The sequence below is a fragment of the Triturus cristatus genome, chromosome 3_2 (genome assembly GCF_964204655.1).
Source record: "Triturus cristatus chromosome 3_2, aTriCri1.1, whole genome shotgun sequence".
Classification (NCBI taxonomy): Eukaryota; Metazoa; Chordata; class Amphibia; order Caudata; family Salamandridae; genus Triturus; species Triturus cristatus.
The window spans coordinates 734,219,839-734,243,619 of NC_140584.1; the positions used below are offsets into that span (position 1 = coordinate 734,219,839).

The 23,781-nt window shown below is 45.5% G+C and overlaps 1 protein-coding gene across 5 annotated transcripts in view; it reads left to right on the forward strand.

Annotated features, from left to right (window-relative positions):
* Positions 1–23,781, forward strand: part of STAT1 (signal transducer and activator of transcription 1) — a 543,237-nt gene that overhangs the window by 50,888 nt on the left and 468,568 nt on the right. For all 5 annotated transcript variants that reach the window (XR_014979978.1, XM_085648786.1, XM_085648787.1 and 2 more), the window contains exon 4: positions 13,208–13,306. Coding sequence is in view for 4 of the 5 variants with exons in the window: in XM_085648786.1 (XP_085504912.1) it covers positions 13,208–13,306 (99 nt within the window). In the remaining variant the exon portion in view is untranslated. The remainder of the gene's footprint in view (positions 1–13,207; positions 13,307–23,781) is intronic.

Sequence of the window (23,781 nt, forward strand, 5' to 3'; positions counted from 1 at the left end):
GAGGATGCACACACAGCAGGAACACAGTCCCCCATGGAGCTTGGCCACACAGGTGCCCGACGACGCCGACCAAGGGCACACAGTCCTGATGCACAGGTAGAGGAGTCCAGTGTCTTTGCAGGTCTGGAGGGGAAGATGCTGAAGGTGCAGCGTCTGCAAGGCAAAACAATGAGGGCAATGCAACGCCAGATGGTGGCCATCAACAAAAACATGTGTGACATGTAAGACTGTTATGCAGCAAGATTGTAAACGAACGTGGGGCAAGGCGCAGGGACAGACAGAGAATGGATGGGTACACTAAGGCGGGGAACCGGCTATGCAATGCCACCCTTGTCCTTAGCAGGCGCTCGGTGGCCATGCAGTTAGAGATGGCCAACTGTAGCCGTGACGTCACAACTGGGTTGGTCACTGTCACAAGTGCCTTGGAAGTGCTCCAGACCACACAAATCGCTGCCACAGGATCGAGGGGATGGGGCTGAAAGTGAGGAGGCAACAAGCCGCAGCAGTATCACTCCCCCCAATACAAGAGTCCAGGAGGCGCAGTGGAAGGCACGGACCCGCCGCAGGACAGACCTCTAGGAAGGACAGTGTGCCTACTGAACGCAGCAGTGCTGCGCGTGGGCGCAGAAAATGAAACTAGGCATCACCTGACATTGGGAGATGGGTGAAGTAATCCATTCGACCAAATGATGGGATTTGGAATATTGCATGGGAGTATCTATGCCATGTTGGGGTTGTTGAGGCACTGTGAGGCCATCATGGTGTGGCGGTGTGCTGTCCTATTGCCTGATTGAAGGTCAATAAAACAACGTAACACAATTGTAGTTTCTCGCTTTGTCTCATTACTTACTCACAAATAGTTGTGTGTGATCTCAGCCTGTCTGTGTCTGGCATCTGGTGCTGCTGCAACACCTGCTTCGCTGTGCTGTGGTTGTGGACAATCCTCACACTCATCCTCTGATTCAGTGAGTTCCACGGGTGTTCCCTTCTTTGTGGCCAGGTTATGCAGCATGGCACATGTAGTTATTATTTTGCAGCAGATCAGAGGCTGGTACTGCCGTGCACCTCCACTTTTGTGGAGGCAGCAGAACCTGCTTTTTAGGAGTCTGAATGTACGCTCCACCACATTCATCGTTGATTTATGGGCAACAATAAATCTCCTTTCAATTGGGGTAGATGGGTTGAGGTATGGAGTCAGGATAAATGCACACACCGCATATGCGCTATCACCTATGTGTTAAAGAAAGAAAGATTATTCACAGTCAGCAATAGATACATCAAAGGTATACATCAGGGTGTGTCACATAGATTTACCTAGCAGGTATCCTTCTCCAAATTCACCCCCAGCAAGACGGGTTTAGATCCCACTGTTCCTGAAGATGTAGGAATCATGCCTGCTCCCAGGAAATTTCACAACGATGTCGGTAATGATGTGAGACGCATCACATATGACCTGTACGTTGATTGAATGTGTCGATTTGTGGTTCCGGTAGATGTACTCAGTAGCAGAGGGGGGGGGGGCAGATTGGTATATGTGTCCCATCAATGCACCCTATTACATGTGGCAACTGGGCCTTCTGATAAAAGTCCATCTTTATCTTATGCAGTTCCGCCTGTGTGCTGGGGAACCGGATATAGTGGTGCATTCTTTGCATCATGGCATTCAGGAATGTGTTGAAAAAGCGTGACAGGCAACTCTATTACCCCCTGGTAACTGCCGGATGCCAGTAGGTGCAGGCAACAGAGGACCTGTACATGTGTAGGTATTGCGTGTGCCCTTGGTGTCTGGTGCTCCAGGATTGGGTGCAGGTCACGTATCAGGTCTAGGATGGTGGTTGGGTGAAGCCTGTACCTCTTATGGATTTCTGCCTCTGTGAGTTGGAATAGTGTGATGCGCAATCTGTATACACGTTCCTGTCGTCTTCAGATCGTTGGTGCTGTAGCTTGCATCCGTATCCGCCTTGCAATGACATAGAGGGCCGCCACTGTGTTCACGCAGATGCATTCTGGGGCTGTTTATATGGTGTGCACCTGGTTACCACATGCTTTGAGTTAGTGTTAATCTGCGACTCTAAATTAGCGATATTTTTGTGAAATCGGTATTAGCGATTTTATGTACATTGTTTTGCGAATTTATTTTGCGATTCCTTATTTAGCAAATCGCTAAATAGTGAGTCGGTGTGGCATATTCGCTAATTAAGGAATCGCTAACTTTTTTCCTTTATTTTTAGCGATTTCTTTATTTAGCGATTCAGTGTTTCTGCCTCTACATATCACATGGGTTTTTAGCGATCGCAAACGTGGGAATTCTGCGATATTCTGCGTTTGCGATCGCTATTTTGCTACCTACATCTGGCCCTTAGTCCCTTGTGTCAGCCATTTAATCTTTCTTCCACTCTGTCCCATCAGGTCCCCTAGAGGCTCGCCGACCCTCAGCTGCCCATATTTTCTCAAATTGCCCTGTAGGCCTTTGTAGGCCTCCCTTTCAACCAGTTTACAGTGTTCCATGCCTGCCTCCCAATCTCGATACAGGGGGGCCCCCATTATCCCTCTTTTGGGCAATATCCCGCTTGGCCACCATGCACCCCATGTTCACAACCATCTTCTGGTACCGCAACAAATCGGAGGGGCCCCACATCTCCAACAACACAAGTCTGGCTTGCAGTTCCAGGGGTACCCCTGTGGCATCCTCTAATGAGCCTCTAATCGCCTCCCAAAAGGAAAGCCTACATGGTGTATGCAGTAACGTTCCCTCCATCACGCAGCCTCTGAGGCAAAGTGTCTCCTCGACCTCTCAATTCTAAGTAGTAATGTTCTTGTGTAATATAATTTTAAGTTGGATCAGGTGGTAACTTGCCTTTATTGCGCCCTCTTGAGGGAAAATGTAGCACTGTCTGCCAGATCTCCTCGTCTCCCTCTCCCAGGTCCTAGATCCATCTACCCTGCAGTCATGTGAGAGGGGGTTGTGTGCTCCTCATTATAGTGCCCTACATCACCAAAATAAGTTTACTGCTGATTCTTCCATCTAGCAGTCAGTCCTCCAAAGGGGAATTCTCCTGGCTTTCCTCAACCTGAGGCATGCATTCCTGGAGTGCCTGGTGCAGCTGGCCATATCTGAGCCATTGCGACTCTGTTTGTAATTTAGCAGAATGTTAGCACCTTAATTCCAGTATTGGTATATAAGGTGTTGTGCAGAACCATCAAACTCTGCCAAAGTGCATAGCACATCAAAGTGTTTTTCCTTCCCACTACTTTTAATTAAATGTTTGCCCCCCCTGATAGAGCGGCATGAATTAAGACATGTCAAGAGTAAACCAAATGTGCTATATATGATGACCTTGTTACTGGGCTCCAATTGTATTAATTTAAGTTATTCACCACTGATGTTGTGGGACAACTGAACACAAAATTGGATAACCAAGTAACAAAGGTTTCAGGGACGTTCTAGCCGGGGCCAGATTTCACCACAAAACCAGTGACATTTTGCAGTTATAGTTACCTGAGCTAACTATAACTTACGCCCCCCGCAGCGCCCTGCTGATGACCTCACATATTACATCACTCATGAGATGGTCAGTGACATCACTGATGACATCTCAAATAAAATCACTCGTGACACCATCCAGTGAGTGCAAGTATTTTGTAAGAGTTTATGATAGTTAAACATGTATACTAAGATACTACAAAAGTAGTATACTAGGTGTACTACTAATGAGTGATACTACTTTTAATATATATCCTGTGAGTAGCTGTGTGACTGTATGTATCCTTGTGCATATAGGTGTATCCGCCCACTAGCAGTGCGCCAAGAGGTGCGTTTGAGTGGTGGAGAAAGGGGGCGTGGCCTCGGACCACCTCTCAGCAATCCCACTGTGTGGTGCTTACTGGAGGTAACAGGAGATCTTGTTGGCCACTAATGACCCTCAGCAGCCAAGGGGACTTTATCCCCCAACCAGCAGCTCTCCAGAAGGCGTTGTTGCAGAGTCGTGGAGAAAGGGGACGGGGCCTCCAGTGAGTTGCTGGCTTTTTTAAAATCTATCTTTTAGGAAAGGGGGGGGGCACGTAGTCCCCCCCGTCCCTGGACTGTTTTGAGCCCTGGGGACTCCATCTCCCGCTTGCTTCACAGTGGGCAGGGAACCAGGCACCTGCTTTGCTTTCAGCAAGCTTGAGCATTTTGTGCTCTCGCTTCCTGAAAGCTGAGCACAGGTTTGCTATGGCTTAGCAGGAGCGGTGCTCCCGCTAAGTCATAGCACACTGCAGCTGCATACCTTCAGAATAGACAACATTTGTCTCTTTTCAGAGTGCCTGTTATCAAGGCTTATATGGAGGGACTTAAAAGAGTCATTCCACCAAGACTTCCACCTGCCCCAGCATGGAATCTTAATATTGTCCTAACCAGGTCCACCCTTTGAACTATTGCATGAACGTGAACTGCAATTTCTCACTTGGAAAGTTGCTTTCCTCATTGCTATTACATCACTGAGGAGAGTCGGTGAGCTTCAGGCACTAACCATAGAAGAACCATTTTTACAAATACACCAGAGCAAAGTGGTTCTTCACACTAACCTTCAATTTCTACCCAAAGTAGTATCTGCCTTCCACATCAACCAATCTGTTGAGTTGCCTGTGTTCTTTCTTCATTTACTCTTATTACATAGAAAGGACAAATCCGTTTTGAAAAACTAAACAACTCTTTGTTGCTTTTGCTCCACCACACAAAGGCAATCCCATTTCTAAATCAGGTATTGCCAGGTGGATAGTCAAATACTTTCAAACATGCTATGCGAACGCAAAGGGGACTTTACCAATATCCCCTAGAGCGCATTCCACTCACAAACTAGGGGCTTCTATGGCTTTCTTAGGAAACATTCCCATATCTCACATCTGTAAAGCTGCAACATGGTCTACACCACACACATTTACAAAACATTATTGTGTGGATGTGTTAGCCAGACAACAAGCTAATGTAGGCCAGGCACTTCTAAGTGCACTTTAAAAAAAAAACTGCAACAGCTACAGGTTAACTACCGCTTTGGGAGATAACTGTTGTATAGTCTGTGCAAAGCATGTGATCTACAGCTCACATGCCTCGAATGGAAAATGCTACTTACCCAGTATGCTTCTGTTCTTGGCATGTAGAACTGTAGATTCACATGCGCCAACCCGTGTACCTGTTCCAGTACTGACTTACTTACATACATACGCATTGTCATTTCTATTCTTCTCTTACTAACTCTATTCTCACCCTCTGCGGGAAAACAATCTAACAGTGGGATCGATGCCCATGTGCACTATCACCGAAAGGAGGAGTCACCTACCTCATGACTGGAAAAGACTTCTTCGAAGAAAAACAACATGCAAACATCCGGACCCAACACTAGATGGCAGACTATGCAAAGCATGTGAATCTACAGCTCTACATGCCAGGAACAGATGCATACTGGGTAAGTAGCATTTGCGAACAGCCCTGCTTTCACCACTCCATCACCAAGACCAACACAAGGACGGCACAACGGAATCCTTTACATAAGCGATTTATTTGGCTTCAACTGCTTCCATAAATTATAAAACAAATAACTAGCAAAGTGCAAGGTGTATATATAGTCAAGATATCCCAAGCCCTTTTTCCATTCTCTTTTTTTGTGGGAGTAACTTCCCAAAAAACTCCCTATTTTTTTAAACCCCCTAATCTCCCTTTACCTCTATCCTGCCCTCAAAAAATACCTCATCTCCCTATACCACTCCAAACCAAACCCCTGCCTACCCTTTTACCTCTACCAGCCCCTAAGCCCTAACAAACCCCTTATTTACTTCACTTGTACCTACCTCTGAACCTTAAAACCCTGTATCTCCCTTTACCTCTTACTGGCCCTGATCCCTAAAACATCCTTACCTCCCTTTACCAGTACTTGCATCTAAACCCTAAAAACCCTGACCCTTCCTTTACCTCTACCCTCCCTTACCCATTCCTTAAACCTTACCAATCCCCTAAATCTTAAATCTTTTTTTAAATGACAATAATTAATAACTGGAAGGAACAGAGGGGCCCACTTGTCCCCCAAGAAGTCACTGCGCTGGTGGAAAATTAACATATCAGTCGCAGAAATGCCTTCTCAAGTCCAGACCCTATTCCTGGGCGTGGCATGGAGAGTAGTAAAACACTGGGGATTCCACTCCTGGATCTCTGTAGCCTTAGTTACCTATGAGTGTGCCCCTTCTCAAGAGATAAGGGAAACATTGAACAGTCCATGGATGACTAAGACAGTCTTTTATTATTCTGTGATGGGTGGGCTGATCCAATAAGGGGGTCTGCTCCTGTTGAATTTCTGGGTGATCCTCTAATTGGGGGACATGTTTCCTGCATTTTTGATGTATGATCACTGGCTGGGGGAGAGCCTCCTGCTGGTCTCCTCCTTTGTTTCTTGGTAACTGGTTACAAGGGATGACCATCACCTAGGGAAGGGGTGGGAGGATTTTCCCAGCAGAGGGAAAGTCGGGGATATACACATACGGATCAGGGCTGATTCCCCCCCCCACCTCCTACAGGGATTAGTGAAGGGCACAGGGGATGGATTGTTCAGCAGATCAGATCCTAGTTTGATTTAATCAATCACTCAATCAAACATTTGTAGAGCGTGCTACTCACCCGTGAGGGTCTCAAGGCGCTTGGGGGGGGGGGGGGGGAGGGGAAGCTGCTACTGTTCGAACAACCAGGTCTTGAGAAGTCTCCTGAAGGTCAGCAGGTCCTGGGTCTGTCGTAGGTGGGTGGGGAGGGTGTTCCATGTCTTGGGGGCGAGGTGAGAGAAGGGTCTGCCGCCGGTGGATGCGTGGAACAGTGGCGAGGGTGAGGTCAGCGGAGCGAAGCTGGTGGTTGGGAGTGTAGAAGGTGAGTCGTTTGTTGAGGTATGCTGGTCCGGCGTCGTGGAGTGCTTTGTGGGCGTGGATGAGGAGCTTGAAGGTGATCCTCTTGTTGACGGGGAGCCAGTGCAGGTTTCTCAGGTGGGCAGTGATGTTGTGGTTGTGGCGGGGGATGTCGAGGATGAGGCGTGCGGGGACGTTCTGTATGCGTTGGAGTCTCTTCTGGAGTTTAGCCGTGGTTCCTGCATAGTGGCCGTTGCCGTAGTCCAGCCTGCTGGTGACGAGGGCCTGGGTGACCGTCCTTCTGGTTCCGGTGGGGATCCATCTGTAGATCTTGCGAAGCATATGGAGGGTGTTGAAGCAGGAGGAGGAGACGGTGTTGACTTGCTGCGTGCTTGCTGAGGTTGCGTGCGTGGTTGGTGGTTGTCGGTGCAGCTCCCAGTGAGGCCGGCCACCAGGAGCCGTCCCAGATGGAGGGAGTGGAACCGAGGATGAGGACCTCCATCTTATCCGAGTTCAGTTTCAGGCGACTGTTCTTGTTCCATTCGGCGACGGCCTACATTCCATCTTGGAAGTTGGTTTTGGCGGGGTCTTTGGTGAGGGAGAGGATCAGCTGGGTGTCGTCGGCGTATGAGATGATGTTGAGGTTGTGTGATCGGACGATGTTGGCGAGTGGTGTCTTGTAGACGTTGAAGAGGGTCGGGCTGAGGGATGATCCTTGGGGCACGCCGCAGGTGATCTTGGTGGCTTCAGATGGGAACGGCGTGAGGCGGACTCTCTGAGTTCTGTTGGGGAGGAAGGAGGTGATCCAGTCCAGGGCTTTGTCGCGGATCCCTGCATCGTAGAGGCGTGTGCGTATGGTGTGGTGGCAGACGGTGTTGAAGGCGGCTGAGAGGGCTAGGAGGATGAGGGCCACGGTTTCGCCGTTGTCCAGCAGGGTCCTGATGTCGTCGGTGGCGGCCATGAGGGCGGTTTCTGTGTTGTAGTTGCTGCGGAACCCGGATTGGGACGAGTTCAAGGTGTTGTTCTCTTCGAGGAAGCAGGTCAGTTGTCAGTTGATGATCTTCTCGATGTCTTTCCCCCGGGAATGGGAGCAGGGAGATGGGCTGGAAGTTCTTGAGGTCCTTTGGGTCTGCGTTGGGTTTCTTGAGTAGGGCGTTGATCTCTGCGTGTTTCCAGCTTTCCGGGAAGGTGACGGTCTCGTATGAGCTGTTGAAGATCTTTCTGAGTTGGGGTGCGATGATGGAGCTCGCCTTGTTGAAGATGTGGTTGGGGCAGAGGTCTGACGGTGATCCGGAGTGGAAGGTGTTCTTGGTTTTGATTATGTCTTCGTTGTTAATGTGGTTTCAGGAGATCAGGAGGCCGGTGTGGCTGGGGGGCGGTGAGTCTAGGGTGTCAGCGGCTGTCAGAGGGGTCTGGATGTTGAAGCTGTCGTGGATGTCTATGATCTTGCAGTGGAAGAAGGTGGCTAGAGAGTCGCAGAGGTCTTGTGACGGCAGGATGTCGTTGGAGCTGGGGTTGGCGAGTTCCTTCACGATGTTGAAGAGCTCTTTGCTGTTGTGTGCGTTGTTGTCGATGCGTTCCTTGAAGGAGGTCCTTTTTGCGGTTCAAATGAGTTGGTGGTGTCTGCGGCTGGCGTTCTTGAGGGCTACATGGTTGTCCGGTGTTTGCTCGTGACGCCATTTCTTCTCTAGTCTTCGACAGGTCTGCTTGGATGCCTGGAGGTCGGCGGTGAACCAGATGGCCCTTCTGTCGGTGCGTCTGTTTGAGGGTTACTTGATTGGGGCAAGAGTGTTGGTGCAGTCGTCGATCCATTGCCTGAGGTTGCGGGCGGCTGTGTCGGTGTGGTCGGTTGGTGGGTCTCGGGCGAGGGTGGTGATTAGCTGGTCTTTGGTGACCTTGTTCCAGCTGCGGTGGATGTCTCTTTGCTGGTGGTTGTGTGCGGTGGTTTTCTCGAAGGAGAAGTGGATGCAGAGGTGGTCGGTCCAATGGAGTTCGGTGGTGTGGCTCACCAATCCATCTTCATCCATTGGACATACTCTCTCAACACATGTCCCAGATAAGATAGAAGCCAAATGACCGCAGGTAAAGGAGCCTGCAAAACCTTTAACAGGAGGGAGCTGGTCAACAATCCCTTCCACTGTATTCACAAAGATATTTGGTAACCCTGACTACAGATTAATGCCACCACCACTGTCCATCTACGACAACCTTGGTAGAGAGGGCAGTAGCCGCTCTCTAAAGAGTACTGTTATGTTATGTTATTTCGGGTATTTATAGAGCGCGGCTACTCCCAGGAGTGTCCCGGCGCTAAGAGTAAAGAACCCACATCCGAACAGACAGAGAGATGAATCAAAATGCCGGACAACACACTGCTAGCAGAACCAATTACTGTTGGAATAGCCATGTCTTCAACATTTTTCTAAAAACAAGCAGATCCTGAGCCTGGCGGAGAGGCAGGGGGGGGTTGTTCCATAGGCCGGAAGCAGTCGCCTAAAAAGAGCGACCACCGACCCGCACAAGAGTAATTTTCGGCACAGAGGTCAGGAGCTGAGACGAGGATCTCAGAGTACGTTGAGGAATATAGCGAGGGAACCTATGTCTTATGAAGGCTTTAAACACAAGAACCAAGGCTTTAAAATAAATTCTCTTCTGAACCGGCAACCAGTGCAGGGACGACAAAAGCGGAGAAGTCCGAGTAATGGAGGGGACCAAAAAGATGGCCCTGGCCGCCGCATTTTGAATCGCCTGCAAACGAGAGATCAAATAGCTGGGGAGACCCAAATACAAAGCATTAGCATAGTCCAGGCGTGAGGTGACCAGAGCCTGGACTATGATTCTTCTATGAGAGACAGAAAGCGAAGGGAGGAAATTCCTCATCATTCTTAACATCCCAAAACACGTCCCTGCCACTGACTGAATCTGGGGTTTCATAGAAAGCGAGGAATCCATCTTGACTCCGAGATTCTTAACCACGGTCACAGACGACCCAGGGGGGTGCAGATCCCGCGGCCACCAATTAAGCCAGGTCTCACAAGGGCGGTGGCCAAAGAAGATAATCTCGAATTTGTCAGGATTACATTTCATTTGGTTCTCCTTCAACCACGAGAAGACTTCTGAGAGGCAGGAGTTTATTCCAAGGCCATCAAACTCTTCGCCCTTCGCGCAGGTGAAAAGCAGCTGAGTATCGTCTGCATACAATACAATCTTTGCCCCATGTTGTTCAGCGAGGCAAGCAATAGGGGTCATATAAAGATTGAACAGAGTAGGGCTCAAAATAGAGCCCTGCGGGAGCCCGACATTCAAAGGTGGAATAGCAGCTGCAAACGGAGGGGACCATAGGGTTTGAAGACGATTACTGAGAAAGGACCTGATCCAACTCAGTGCCGTACCGCCTACACCCCCCTCAGCCAACCTCTGCACCAGTCTGGCATGGGGCACGGTGTCAAAGGCCGCGGAGAGGTCCAAAAGGACCTGCACCGCGTTGCCTCCCCTGTCGAGGGTGGCTTTAATGGTCTCAGATATTTCTAAAAGGGCTGTTTCGGTACTGAAATTAGCCCTAAAGCCGGACTGACTAGGGTGCAAAAGGTGGTTAGTCTCAATGTACTCCGTGAGAATGGAGTTAACGTATTTCTCCAACACCTTTGCAAAAAAAGGAAGTAACGATATTGGACAGTAATTACCGGCTTCCTCCGGATCCGCAGTGGGTTTTTTAAGCAGAGGGAGAATTTTGGCATGTTTCCAGCACAGAGGCATAAATCCTTCTCGCAGGGATTTGTTAAAAATCCGATTGACTATAGGATTAATAGCCTCAGCAATTGCCGACAACACCCTGGCAGGGCAGGGGTCGGCCGGTGAGCCCGATTTCAAGGACTTCATAATGGAAAGTGATTGGACCATAGAGATGGCAGGAAACTGCAGAAGGGAGAATTCAGGACTAACAGCAGTGCCAGAAAAATCTAAGTAAGAAGTGAGGTCTGGGGGCTGTATTTCAAAAGCATTCTGAATCCTTTTAATTTTATCATAAAAGAAAGAAGCCATCATGTTGGTCCATTTACCCTATGGCACAAACGGACTTCTGATCAATGCGGGGGAGGTAAAGTTTCTAACAATATTCTAAAGTTCTCTGCTTTTATTGCCGGCATGATCAATTTTTGTTGAAAAGAAAAGTCTCTTGCCCTCTCGGACTTTCTGGTAGTGATCTCTTAAGGCAGTTTGCTTGTCCCATCGATCTCAGAGCTGTGCTCCAGTGTCACAATCCACGTTAATCTCAGTGGATGTGATTTTCATGTTTGCTAAAATGAAAATAATCTAAACTAACCGCACCTTTCTTTCCAGTGACTTGCCGGAATGTAAATATTGGTTATCGAAGCTCTCTCTCTAGAGCCATGCAGGAGGCTTTCCACTATTCGTCTGCTTAATTTTGTGACAACTCATCAGATGATAACGTTCTAACCAAAAGAAAAACGTCTTATTTACTGTCAAGATATATTTAAAATGAATTCTTTGAAGTTTGTCTGGCTCCGTTTTATAGTGCAAATGTTGAATGGGTTTACAGAAAACCTCCATCTTCATTACTTGTAAATTTCTAGTTTAATGGCAAGTTTGGTGTAACTGCATTCAAGAGTTTTTGCTCACGCTGAAACGTTGCCAGTTGTGCCACGATTTGCAGAGAGTTGTCAAACAGCACCAAAGTTTTTAGTAAATGAAACGAGCTTTGGCAAAGCCATTAGGTCTGGCATTGACTGCAAGCCTTTAGTCTTTGGCAGTTCTTGTTATAGCTTGCCTTAGTTTTTGCTACGTTTTATGATTTGAGAAGCCACCGGGCTGTCTTTAGTCTAAAAAAATATATTTATTATCTAAAAGCAAAAATAATATTTGGTTTCAAAAAGCATATGTTGCCATAGTAGTTCCTGGCACTTTTTTGTGCGAGGGTGTGCTCCATATGAAAGCGGAGAATGCCATTACTCGCAATGACATTTGCCAATGGCTGAAGTGGCTAACCCATTTTCCCATGCTAAATATACAGAGGTAACTGAAGTGAAAAAGAGAATATATTATTCCTGTGGTTGCTAATACTGAATTGCCTACAAAAATGATTTTAAAACAAAATAACCAGTGTTATTACCTGAACTTTTTGTTTTTTTTAAATTTGTTTATTTCGTCTGGTCAATAGTACAACTCACACACATTGTAATACTGTTACATTTACGAGGCACACATCTTGGCATATATGATCTTACATGTACAATGAGAAAATACTTTCTTTTCATGTGAACATTTCTGACTGCAGATGTACCATCTCCGCGTATTATCACATTACCTGAATTTAAAGACTGTTTGGGTGCACGGGTAATACACCTCACTGCTGCTACAGTTTAACAATAAGTCTTTTGACATATCTAACTTCACAAGCACAATATGAACACGAGCGGAGATTTTTAAGATTGATCTTTATTGTTCATTTATGTCCTCAAGCCCCAACCTGTATCCGCAGGTGGCTATTTTTTTTGTGTGGCACTTTTAGAAAGTCGTTTTTTTAACCATGCTGAATTATTATTTTTATTTTTTTGGGCCCATGCTTGCTCTGTTAAAGGGAAGCTAGGCATTCCATAATGCAACATGATGTTTGCTGAAATGCATACTTCATAACTCATCCGCCCCTTTGGTGGGTGTCACATCCTGATGGTTCTTATACCCATTCTCCTGCCAGATTCCCTTCTTTACTGGCCTGCGCTTCCTTGCAGTCTTCTAAAGTCAGCCGAAGTCATTTTGAGGATATGATGCTGAAAAGAGCGATCTGGCCATGCTGCCAAGTGAGTACTTTACAGCCAGAGATTAGAGAGGCAGACGGGGGCTTTGTAGCAAAGCAATTCTGCATTGAAAAACATGACCTTGCTAGATTTTGTTTATACTGTGATTCAAATGAGCAGAAGAAATATGCCATCAATACATGTGACAAAAGTATTTCTGAAAGCCTAATGTGTAATAATCATAAGGTTTCAGATATTCTCTGAAAAGAAAAACAATATCCTTTTTGGTTAAGAAAAAAATTTAATCTCCTGCTAAAGCAATGTTGGAAAAATGAGACCATATCCTGATATTCCACCCACCAGGATGCTGCTAAAGGTTGAGAGGAGTGGGAATGCCATGACGATTTGAATGCTTCACATATTTCATTGGACCAGCATGCACTCTACTCTACTCAACAGCTTGTTACGTGAATATTATTTGAATGTTATAATGATGAATACATTCATAAAAATTGTGAAGGCTACAGTGGTAACTATAATCAGAAATTATAACAAGGGTCGCATAGTCATCTACATATTCATTTTTTTTTCTTTAGGATAATTTTCAAGAAGACCCTTTGCAAATGGCTATGGTTATTAGCAACTGCATGAAAGAAGAACGGAAAATCTTGCAGTATGCCCGTGATTGTGACCAGGTAAACTACTAGAGCAGTGCATAACATATTGCAGTATTATGGTCAGAATTAATACTTTTGAGGAGAAACAGGTTTTTTAAATGCTGTTTCATAGTCCACAAGAAATATGCATAGCTACTGGTACAAAATATTTGTTAGGATAAAATAAAATCTGCATTCCTCTTTTTACAAGTGCTCCCTCCATTACACAAGAAATAAATAAAAGGGGATTATTTCACACAGATTTTAGCTGTGCATTAGTCAGAGTTACAGGAATTTAGTGACGAGCAGAACCTGGCAATATGTCACCCCAACTCCTCTCCCACTAATCAGTGTGACAACTAAAATAACACACAATCAAATCACAGTTGCTAAGGAGTAATGGTGGAATAGGGGGCTGAGGGAGAAACTGTCATACTGATGTGCCACATTAGAAGAGTCCTGTCTGTCCACTCTTCAGGAAGGAGGGTTGCAAAGGGGGCGCACACCAACTTAAACACTTCAGGTAAAAAAGCACATACTTTTAATTATTACACAGGCTGAAAAGTATTTAAGGTAAGGGTTGTTAAGTTCCATTTCTTCCCACATGGAAAGCAAGTGAAATAGTGTTTTTTAAAAGACCTTCGGGAAAGCCAAGCTCCACAGTCTGAAGGCGCTTACTGTCAGATAAGGAGATGGGAAGAACTGCCAAATACTCAGTATCAGCTGCTGGTAAAGAAAGTGGAAGAATAAGGGATAGCCTAAATCTCTCTAATTTGTGGGGACCTAAGTGAGGGAAATAACAAATGTGAGGGAATAAGGGGAATGGTGGTTGAACTGCAGACCAGAGTCCTACAACACTGAATGGTGGTAGGCGAGCCGGCTCTGTAAGTGTCTGCCTAAATGGATGCGCCTCTGCAAATGACCCTGAAGTTTCTCTCATTTGCTCTGAAAATGCCCCTTATTGAGCTGGGGCCCTAGCCACCACTGACTGAATTTCCAATGAAAGAAGCACAAGTAAGATGTAAGGCTGAAACAAATATTCTTTTGCCCACAACTACCGGTGAGACATGCACAATCCTGACATTCGCCAAGCCACCTCCCTTCTATGGCCAGGTTTGTGAGGGTGTACTTGTTGAGATTTTGAAACCAACTGAGGATCATCTACAAAACAGGCAGTCCTCCCTTGAGTCCATATATATTTCCATCTTGTAAATGCTGAAGTTAATTTAAATTTTCAAATCTTTTTATTGAGTTTGTTTTAAGAAATGCAAACACACCTCAAAATATCTAAGAATACTGATATCCACAGGTTGACCAGACATAGAAAAGTATGGTTATGGCAACGAAGCAAGGTATCAGTTAATTGGAAATTATTTTCGGGTTGTGAAAGCCTTAATAAAATAATTATGTAGTGAACAGTCATACATTGCTATGTTTAGGTGTCATTGCCTGAAGCCGATTCCTTACTCTTCCTGAATCCAAAATAAATTTGAGCTCAAACTCAGGCTCCCCTTTAAGTCAAATTGGAGGTGGAGAAGGTGGTGCAGAAGCTGGTTTTAACCAAGAAACATGAAACGAAGGATCTACCTTCTGCTAAGTTGGAAGAGGCAAAGAGATCGCCCTTTGTGCGGCAAACATATGATATGGAGCTACAAAACGTTGAGTAAATGTAGACTTGAAACCCTTATATAAATAGAAAGCGAGGCTAGCCAGACCCAGACTCCTACTTTCTACGGCAGGGATGGGTTCAGTGCCTTTCTGCAAATCGTTTGTAATCTGCATTTGCTTGATGGAGGTGTAAAAGAGTGCCAATTTGAACTGAGGAAATAGAAACCAATAAAATAGACACAGATGAAACAGATGAGTAATCAATACATTCTGATTGAAGTGAAAAGTGAAAGCGTAAGAACGAAAGTAAGGAGATTGTCGTATCGTAGGCAAACTCTGCAAGCAGCAGCCAAAGTGACCTCTGTTGTTGTTGGTTCATCATATAATACCTTGAATATTGCTCCAGGGTCTAATTCAACCTTTCTGTCTGGCCATTGGTCCAAGGATGATGACATGTTGATTCCAAATTTATAGTTCCCAGTTTATGGAGTAAGGTGGTCCAGAACTTAAAAATACACTGATAGTCTCTATCTGTGATTGTAATCTTAGGTAGACCATATAAACGCACAACTTCTTTAAGAAATGTTTATGCCAACTGGTGAGCTGTTCGAAAGGGAAATTTAGTTGGCATATTTGATGAAAAGATCTACTACTACTACTAATATTCCAGGTGGAAGCTCTGTTGCTTGTTTGGATTTGAAAGCAGACACAATTGATCACGTAATAATCAATAACCTCTTTCATTTTAGCACATATGGAGCAATCCTTTGCCTATGTTTTCTAATCTTTCCGCATTGTGTGCCACCAAAAATGTCTTGTAAGCAATTCAAAAGTCTTTCGTTCCCCAAAATGTCCTGCACCTCAAGCATCATAAGACCAAAATAGAGCTGCAGCTTATTCATAGGAATAAAGATTTTTCTTATCTAATACTTCAACTCTTCCCATTACGTTCTTTGTGGTGAGTGTTATCCTATTCATGTATGAAGTTCTCTTTTACAGAGCTCCTTCAACTAAGTTATGAAAGTGTTAATTTGAAAAGATAATGTGTTCTCAATAGTCAAAAATACTTAGGGGCTCAATTGCTATGCTACCATCATACTTGGGTCTGTATAAGTCATCTACCTTACCATTACTTTTTCCAGGTCTGTATTTTAAAATACCCTGGTGGTAAAGAATACCAAAGCAAAACCAAAGGGGATGATGGACGGAGTGTTGAACATTGCAAGCACTCACCCCCATTCAACTGATCTGGGTTTAATCCATCATCATTCTTTAGCTCACTCCGCCACCCCAGTTCAGACATAGCATTATGCAAATCAGTCTGACCCTGTGCCTCATGGGATCAGTCCAGCCCGAACTGCCAAGCCATGTCTTCCCTGGACCGGGAACAAGCATCCTGGGTCCGGTTTCTGGCTAATCAGCCATCATTAGCCAGGCTAGCTTGAATCCAGTGGCAAAGTGAGCAAGGGACCCACGTCTGGGCATACCCTGCCAACTTAGGGCGAACAAAGCAAAACCAAAGGGGTTGATGGACGGAGTGTTGAACAATTGATCACGTAATAATCAAGAACATCTTTCATTTTAGCACATATGGAGCAATCCTTTGCCTATGTTTTCTAAACTTTCCGCATTGTGTGCCACCAAAAATGTCTTGTAATCAATTCAAAAGTCTTTTGCTCCCCAAAATTTCCTGCACCTCAAGCATCTTAAGACCAAAATAGAGCTGCAGCTTATTCATAGGAATAAAGATGTTTCTTATGTAATACATCAAATCTTCCCATTACGTTCTTTGTGGTGGGTGTTATCCTATTCATGTATGAAGTTCTCTTTTACAGAGCTCCTTCAACTAAGTTATGAAAGTGTTAATTTGAAAAGATAATGTGTTCTCAATAGTCAAAAATACTTAGGGGCTCAATTGCTATGCTACCATCATCCTTGGGTCTGTATAAGTCATCTACCTTACCATTACTTTTTCCAGGTCTGTATTTTAAAAGACCCTGGTGGTAAAGAATAACATCCAGTTCACATGTATGGCATTGCCATATTTCATGGATTTAAACAAAATTGCAAATTCTTAAGATCTATGCTTTCTGTTATTTTAAAGGCTGCCTCTTCCACATAGTGCCACCATTGCTGTAATGTCTCTTTTATTGCCCGTTAATTATTCTAGCATTTGGTGTAATTCTGTTCTGCATTAGATGAGGGAGGTATAAGGCAAGAAGGCATTCCATTGCCCACATCGCACGCAGCAATCCGTCTCACGTATACCAAAGCCATGCAGCCGTGCCGGAGTATAATATACCTGATGTATATATTTAAAGTGTATAATGCGCAAATTGCCATTCATGCTAAGTGTTCCCGTCAACTCACACACATATTTCCAATCTTTCTCCTGAATTTGTTCAGATAGACAGGCATTCCAGCGTTCTAAGCTCTTGTCCGGTTTATGCGTGCTTTCACCCTTGATTGACTTGTATAACCTGGAGATCAGTTTCTTGTTGGTGGGTGTGGTAAGGGCAATCTGCAGTGTTAATAGCTTGGGAGGTTCCAAAGGGTAGGTGGTATAGTGTACCCTGATCGCCTGGCGCAACCTGTGCATTGCAAATCTGATTAGCAGCGATTGATTGCTAATGTATTGAAGCGAATCTGTGGTGACACATGACCCATCCTGGTATATGTCCTGCATCCGCTGGAAACCTGCCTCCCTGATCAGACGCATCGAGGGCGCCTCATGAGTGACTGAAAGCGCCGCGTGATATTCAATGTACATGGCTAGTGCGTATACCGGTAACTTCTGTGCCAGACGCCCTATCGCCTGCTATGCCGCTATGGTCGTATCCACAGCATTGATCTCGGTTTTCGGAGTTCCACGCGCCCGATGTGTGATTATACTATGTAGCGGAACCGGATGCGCGTCCCCCTCTTCCACCGCCACATGAGGAGTGTACGCGTGCGGCCTCATCCAATATTATATGAATTGCGCCTGCGCACTGAGATAGTAAACATAAAAATCCGGCGCTCCAAAGCCTCCCCGGTCGTACCCGTTAGCGTCGACCAGCTCACGCATATAGTTTTACCACCCCACACGAATCGTATCAGATCTCTTCGAATGTTCTGAAAGAAACCCGGCGCCAGCACTACTGGAATGTTTATAAATAGGTACAGAAACCGCGGCAACACCACCATTTTAATTAAGGTGATGCGGTCTGCGAGAGACATCGATAGTGAAACCCATATGTCTACCTGTTGTTCCAGCCTAGAGTATGCTCTCCCATAATTTTCACGTATCACTACACTTGGATCTCGATGGATCCACACTCCAAGGTACTTAACCGGATCCGTGTACCATACCAGCGGGAATTCCACATCTGGCTGCTTAGTGGATTCCATCAGCGGAATAATGATGGATTTATCCCAGTTTACAAGGAGACCCGACAGTTGGCCAAAGCGGACATATTCACGCAACAACTGCGCCAGGTAATGAGATGGGTCACGCACAAATAGCACCATGTCGTCCGCGTATAATGAGATGGCCACTGGGCGATATGTAAAATTTAGTGCCGTTTCCCTGTGCCTCTGTCGAATAGCGCATGCCAGTGGCTCTAATAATATAGCAAATAGTAGTGGTGATAGCGGACATCCCTGGCGCGTACCCCTCTCTATAGTAAAAGATTCTGAGATCAACCCACCCACTCGCACCCTAGCTGTCGGAGCCGCGTATAGCACCGCTATCCACTGCAAAAATAATGGGGGGAATTCCATCTGTCGCAGAACAAACATCATGTACTTCCACTCCACCGAGTCAAACACCTTCGCAGCGTCCAGCAGTACAGCTGCCGCTGACATGCTCGGCTCTAGTATATGGAACATGGAAAAGACCGTCCGGAGGTTATGCGAAGTAGATCTCTCGGGAATAAAACCTGACTGGTCAGGCAACACCAGCCTCGGCATAAGAGGTTGTAGTCTAGTCGCTAAAATTTTAGCCAATATCTTCGCATCTATATTGATCAGGGACAGTGGGCGATAAGAGTCGCATCTGTCCGGAGGCTTATCTTTCTTGAGCAGTGTTATTATCAATGCTTGTTGCAAATTCTTTCTTGAGCAGTGTTATTATCAATGCTTGTCGCAAAGAGGGTGGCAACTTTCCAGTCTCATGCGCCTCAACGTATATCTCCAGTAAGTGTGGGGCGAGCAAGTCTGCGTATTTCTTATAAAATTCCACCGTAAGGCCATCAGGCCCTGGCGCTTTGCCGTTAGAGTGTGTCAGGATCGCTGCATTGATATCTTGTTCATGAATGGGCATACATAAGTATTCCCTGTTCTCATTCGATAACCATGCACACGCTACATTTTCCAGATAGTCTTCCATCTCGACCTCCGTCACCCCCCCCCTTAGAAGTGTAACAATCCGCATAAAAGCTCCGGAATTGTTCTGTAATGGCCTGCGGGTGATAGTGCACCGTGATCGTATCAATATGTGCCTGTTCCGAGCGCTCCTTAATCTTAAGCGCTAGTGTGCGCCCAGGCCGTCCTCCCTCCCCATACCTGCGCGCTGTGTGTCTGCGCGATAAGTACTTTATTTCCATATCAGCCAGCCCGTCATATTCCTTGACCAACTCATTGATGCGGACTAGCACCTCCGCCGTAGGAGTCTCAGCATATCTACACTCCAAAGTACGCAGGGTGTTCTCAGTGTTTTGCAGCTGTGTCCTGATGTCCCTAAGGATTCCTACCGCAGTCCCAATGCACACCCCTCTGATTGTTGCCTTAAATGCCTCCCACAGCGTTGAGGCCTCATCCACTGTACCTTTATTGGTTGAGAAGTATTGTACAATGGCCTCCCTCACAGTGTTCTCATATATTGGGTCCAGTAATGCCTCAGAACGCAGACGCCATGTAAACGGGAGCCGCAAGGCCGTCGGAATTTCCAAATCCAGCTGTACGTGATTATGATCTGACAGTGTACGCGGCAAATTCACCACTCCCCGCACCCAGTCAATGGCCTCCTCTCCCACCAACCAGTAATCTAGTCTCGACCAGCTATTGTGCGATGGTGTCGCATGTGTCCCTTCTTTTGCTGAAGGATTCCTCATTCTCCACACATCACGCAACCCAAATTCCTCCATGGCACATACAATGCTCCTGGCTATCTTGGGAGTGCGATGAGACATTGGATTGGACTTATCTAAGTCCGGATTTAAATATGTATTCAAGTCTCCTCCCCACAAAACAGTGGCCTCCGGCCAGGTTCTCAATGCCCCATACATTCTAACTAAACATCCTGGGTCATCCACTACAGGTCCGTACACATTGATTATAGTAACCAATACACCTCCCAACCGGCCCTGCACCATTGCACATCTTCCTGCATCATCCACATACGTACAAGCTGGCTGAAATGCCACCCCGCGCTTGATCAAGATCATCGTGCCTCGCGCATATGACGAGTATGAGGCCGCCAACCAAAAACCCGTCCATCTCCCTGCTATGCCCCGCTCAGTATGTTTTGTCAGGAGCGTCTCTTGCAGCAAAGCTATGTGGATAGAATGACGATTCAAATAGGCCAGCACATGCCTTACTTTTTTAGGTGAATTGAGGCCTCTGACATTCCAGGTCAACATTCGAAATCTCTCACCCCTTACCATCCTGAGCAGGCTAGCCAGACCCAGACTCCTACTTTCTACGGCAGGGATGGGTTCAGTGCCTTTCTGCAAATCGTTTGTAATCTGCATTTGCTTGATGGAGGTGTAAAAGAGTGCCAATTTGAACTGAGGAAATAGAAACCAATAAAATAGACACAGATGAAACAGATGAGTAATCAATACATTCTGATTGAAGTGAAAGGTGAAAGCGTAAGAACGAAAGTAAGGAGATTGTCGTATCGTAGGCAAACTCTGCAAGCAGCAGCCAAAGTGACCTCTGTTGTTGTTGGTTCATCATATAATACCTTGAATATTGCTCCAGGGTCTAATTCAACCTTTCTGTCTGGCCATTGGTCCAAGGATGATGACATGTTGATTCCAAATTTATAGTTCCCAGTTTATGGAGTAAGGTGGTCCAGAACTTAAAAATACACTGATAGTCTCTAACTGTGATTGTAATCTTAGGTAGACCATATAAACGCACAACTTCTTTAAGAAATGTTTATGCCAACTGGTGAGCTGTTCGAAAGGGAAATTTAGTTGGCATATTTGATGAAAAGATCTACTACTACTACTAATATTCCAGGTGGAAGCTCTGTTGCTTGTTTGGATTTGAAAGCAGACACAATTGATCACGTAATAATCAATAACCTCTTTCATTTTAGCACATATGGAGCAATCCTTTGCCTATGTTTTCTAATCTTTCCGCATTGTGTGCCACCAAAAATGTCTTGTAAGCAATTCAAAAGTCTTTCGTTCCCCAAAATGTCCTGCACCTCAAGCATCATAAGACCAAAATAGAGCTGCAGCTTATTCATAGGAATAAAGATTTTTCTTATCTAATACTTCAACTCTTCCCATTACGTTCTTTGTGGTGAGTGTTATCCTATTCATGTATGAAGTTCTCTTTTACAGAGCTCCTTCAACTAAGTTATGAAAGTGTTAATTTGAAAAGATAATGTGTTCTCAATAGTCAAAAATACTTAGGGGCTCAATTGCTATGCTACCATCATACTTGGGTCTGTATAAGTCATCTACCTTACCATTACTTTTTCCAGGTCTGTATTTTAAAATACCCTGGTGGTAAAGAATACCAAAGCAAAACCAAAGGGGATGATGGACGGAGTGTTGAACATTGCAAGCACTCACCCCCATTCAACTGATCTGGGTTTAATCCATCATCATTCTTTAGCTCACTCCGCCACCCCAGTTCAGACATAGCATTATGCAAATCAGTCTGACCCTGTGCCTCATGGGATCAGTCCAGCCCGAACTGCCAAGCCATGTCTTCCCTGGACCGGGAACAAGCATCCTGGGTCCGGTTTCTGGCTAATCAGCCATCATTAGCCAGGCTAGCTTGAATCCAGTGGCAAAGTGAGCAAGGGACCCACGTCTGGGCATACCCTGCCAACTTAGGGCGAACAAAGCAAAACCAAAGGGGTTGATGGACGGAGTGTTGAACAATTGATCACGTAATAATCAAGAACATCTTTCATTTTAGCACATATGGAGCAATCCTTTGCCTATGTTTTCTAAACTTTCCGCATTGTGTGCCACCAAAAATGTCTTGTAATCAATTCAAAAGTCTTTTGCTCCCCAAAATTTCCTGCACCTCAAGCATCTTAAGACCAAAATAGAGCTGCAGCTTATTCATAGGAATAAAGATGTTTCTTATGTAATACATCAAATCTTCCCATTACGTTCTTTGTGGTGGGTGTTATCCTATTCATGTATGAAGTTCTCTTTTACAGAGCTCCTTCAACTAAGTTATGAAAGTGTTAATTTGAAAAGATAATGTGTTCTCAATAGTCAAAAATACTTAGGGGCTCAATTGCTATGCTACCATCATCCTTGGGTCTGTATAAGTCATCTACCTTACCATTACTTTTTCCAGGTCTGTATTTTAAAAGACCCTGGTGGTAAAGAATAACATCCAGTTCACATGTATGGCATTGCCATATTTCATGGATTTAAACAAAATTGCAAATTCTTAAGATCTATGCTTTCTGTTATTTTAAAGGCTGCCTCTTCCACATAGTGCCACCATTGCTGTAATGTCTCTTTTATTGCCCGTTAATTATTCTAGCATTTGGTGTAATTCTGTTCTGCATTAGATGAGGGAGGTATAAGGCAAGAAGGCATTCCATTGCCCACATCGCACGCAGCAATCCGTCTCACGTATACCAAAGCCATGCAGCCGTGCCGGAGTATAATATACCTGATGTATATATTTAAAGTGTATAATGCGCAAATTGCCATTCATGCTAAGTGTTCCCGTCAACTCACACACATATTTCCAATCTTTCTCCTGAATTTGTTCAGATAGACAGGCATTCCAGCGTTCTAAGCTCTTGTCCGGTTTATGCGTGCTTTCACCCTTGATTGACTTGTATAACCTGGAGATCAGTTTCTTGTTGGTGGGTGTGGTAAGGGCAATCTGCAGTGTTAATAGCTTGGGAGGTTCCAAAGGGTAGGTGGTATAGTGTACCCTGATCGCCTGGCGCAACCTGTGCATTGTAAATCTGATTAGCAGCGATTGATTGCTAATGTATTGAAGCGAATCTGTGGTGACACATGACCCATCCTGGTATATGTCCTGCATCCGCTGGAAACCTGCCTCCCTGATCAGACGCATCGAGGGCGCCTCATGAGTGACTGAAAGCGCCGCGTGATATTCAATGTACATGGCTAGTGCGTATACCGGTAACTTCTGTGCCAGACGCCCTATCGCCTGCTATGCCGCTATGGTCGTATCCACAGCATTGATCTCGGTTTTCGGAGTTCCACGCGCCCGATGTGTGATTATACTATGTAGCGGAACCGGATGCGCGTCCCCCTCTTCCACCGCCACATGAGGAGTGTACGCGTGCGGCCTCATCCAATATTATATGAATTGCGCCTGCGCACTGAGATAGTAAACATAAAAATCCGGCGCTCCAAAGCCTCCCCGGTCGTACCCGTTAGCGTCGACCAGCTCACGCGTATAGTTTTACCACCCCACACCAATCGTATCAGATCTCTTCGAATGTTCTGAAAGAAACCCGGCGCCAGCACTACTGGAATGTTTATAAATAGGTGCAGAAACCGCGGCAACACCACCATTTTAATTAAGGCGATGCGGTCTGCGAGAGACATCGATAGTGAAACCCATATGTCTACCTGTTGTTCCAGCCTAGAGTATGCTCTCCCATAATTTTCACGTATCACTACACTTGGATCTCGATGGATCCACACTCCAAGGTACTTAACCGGATCCGTGTACCA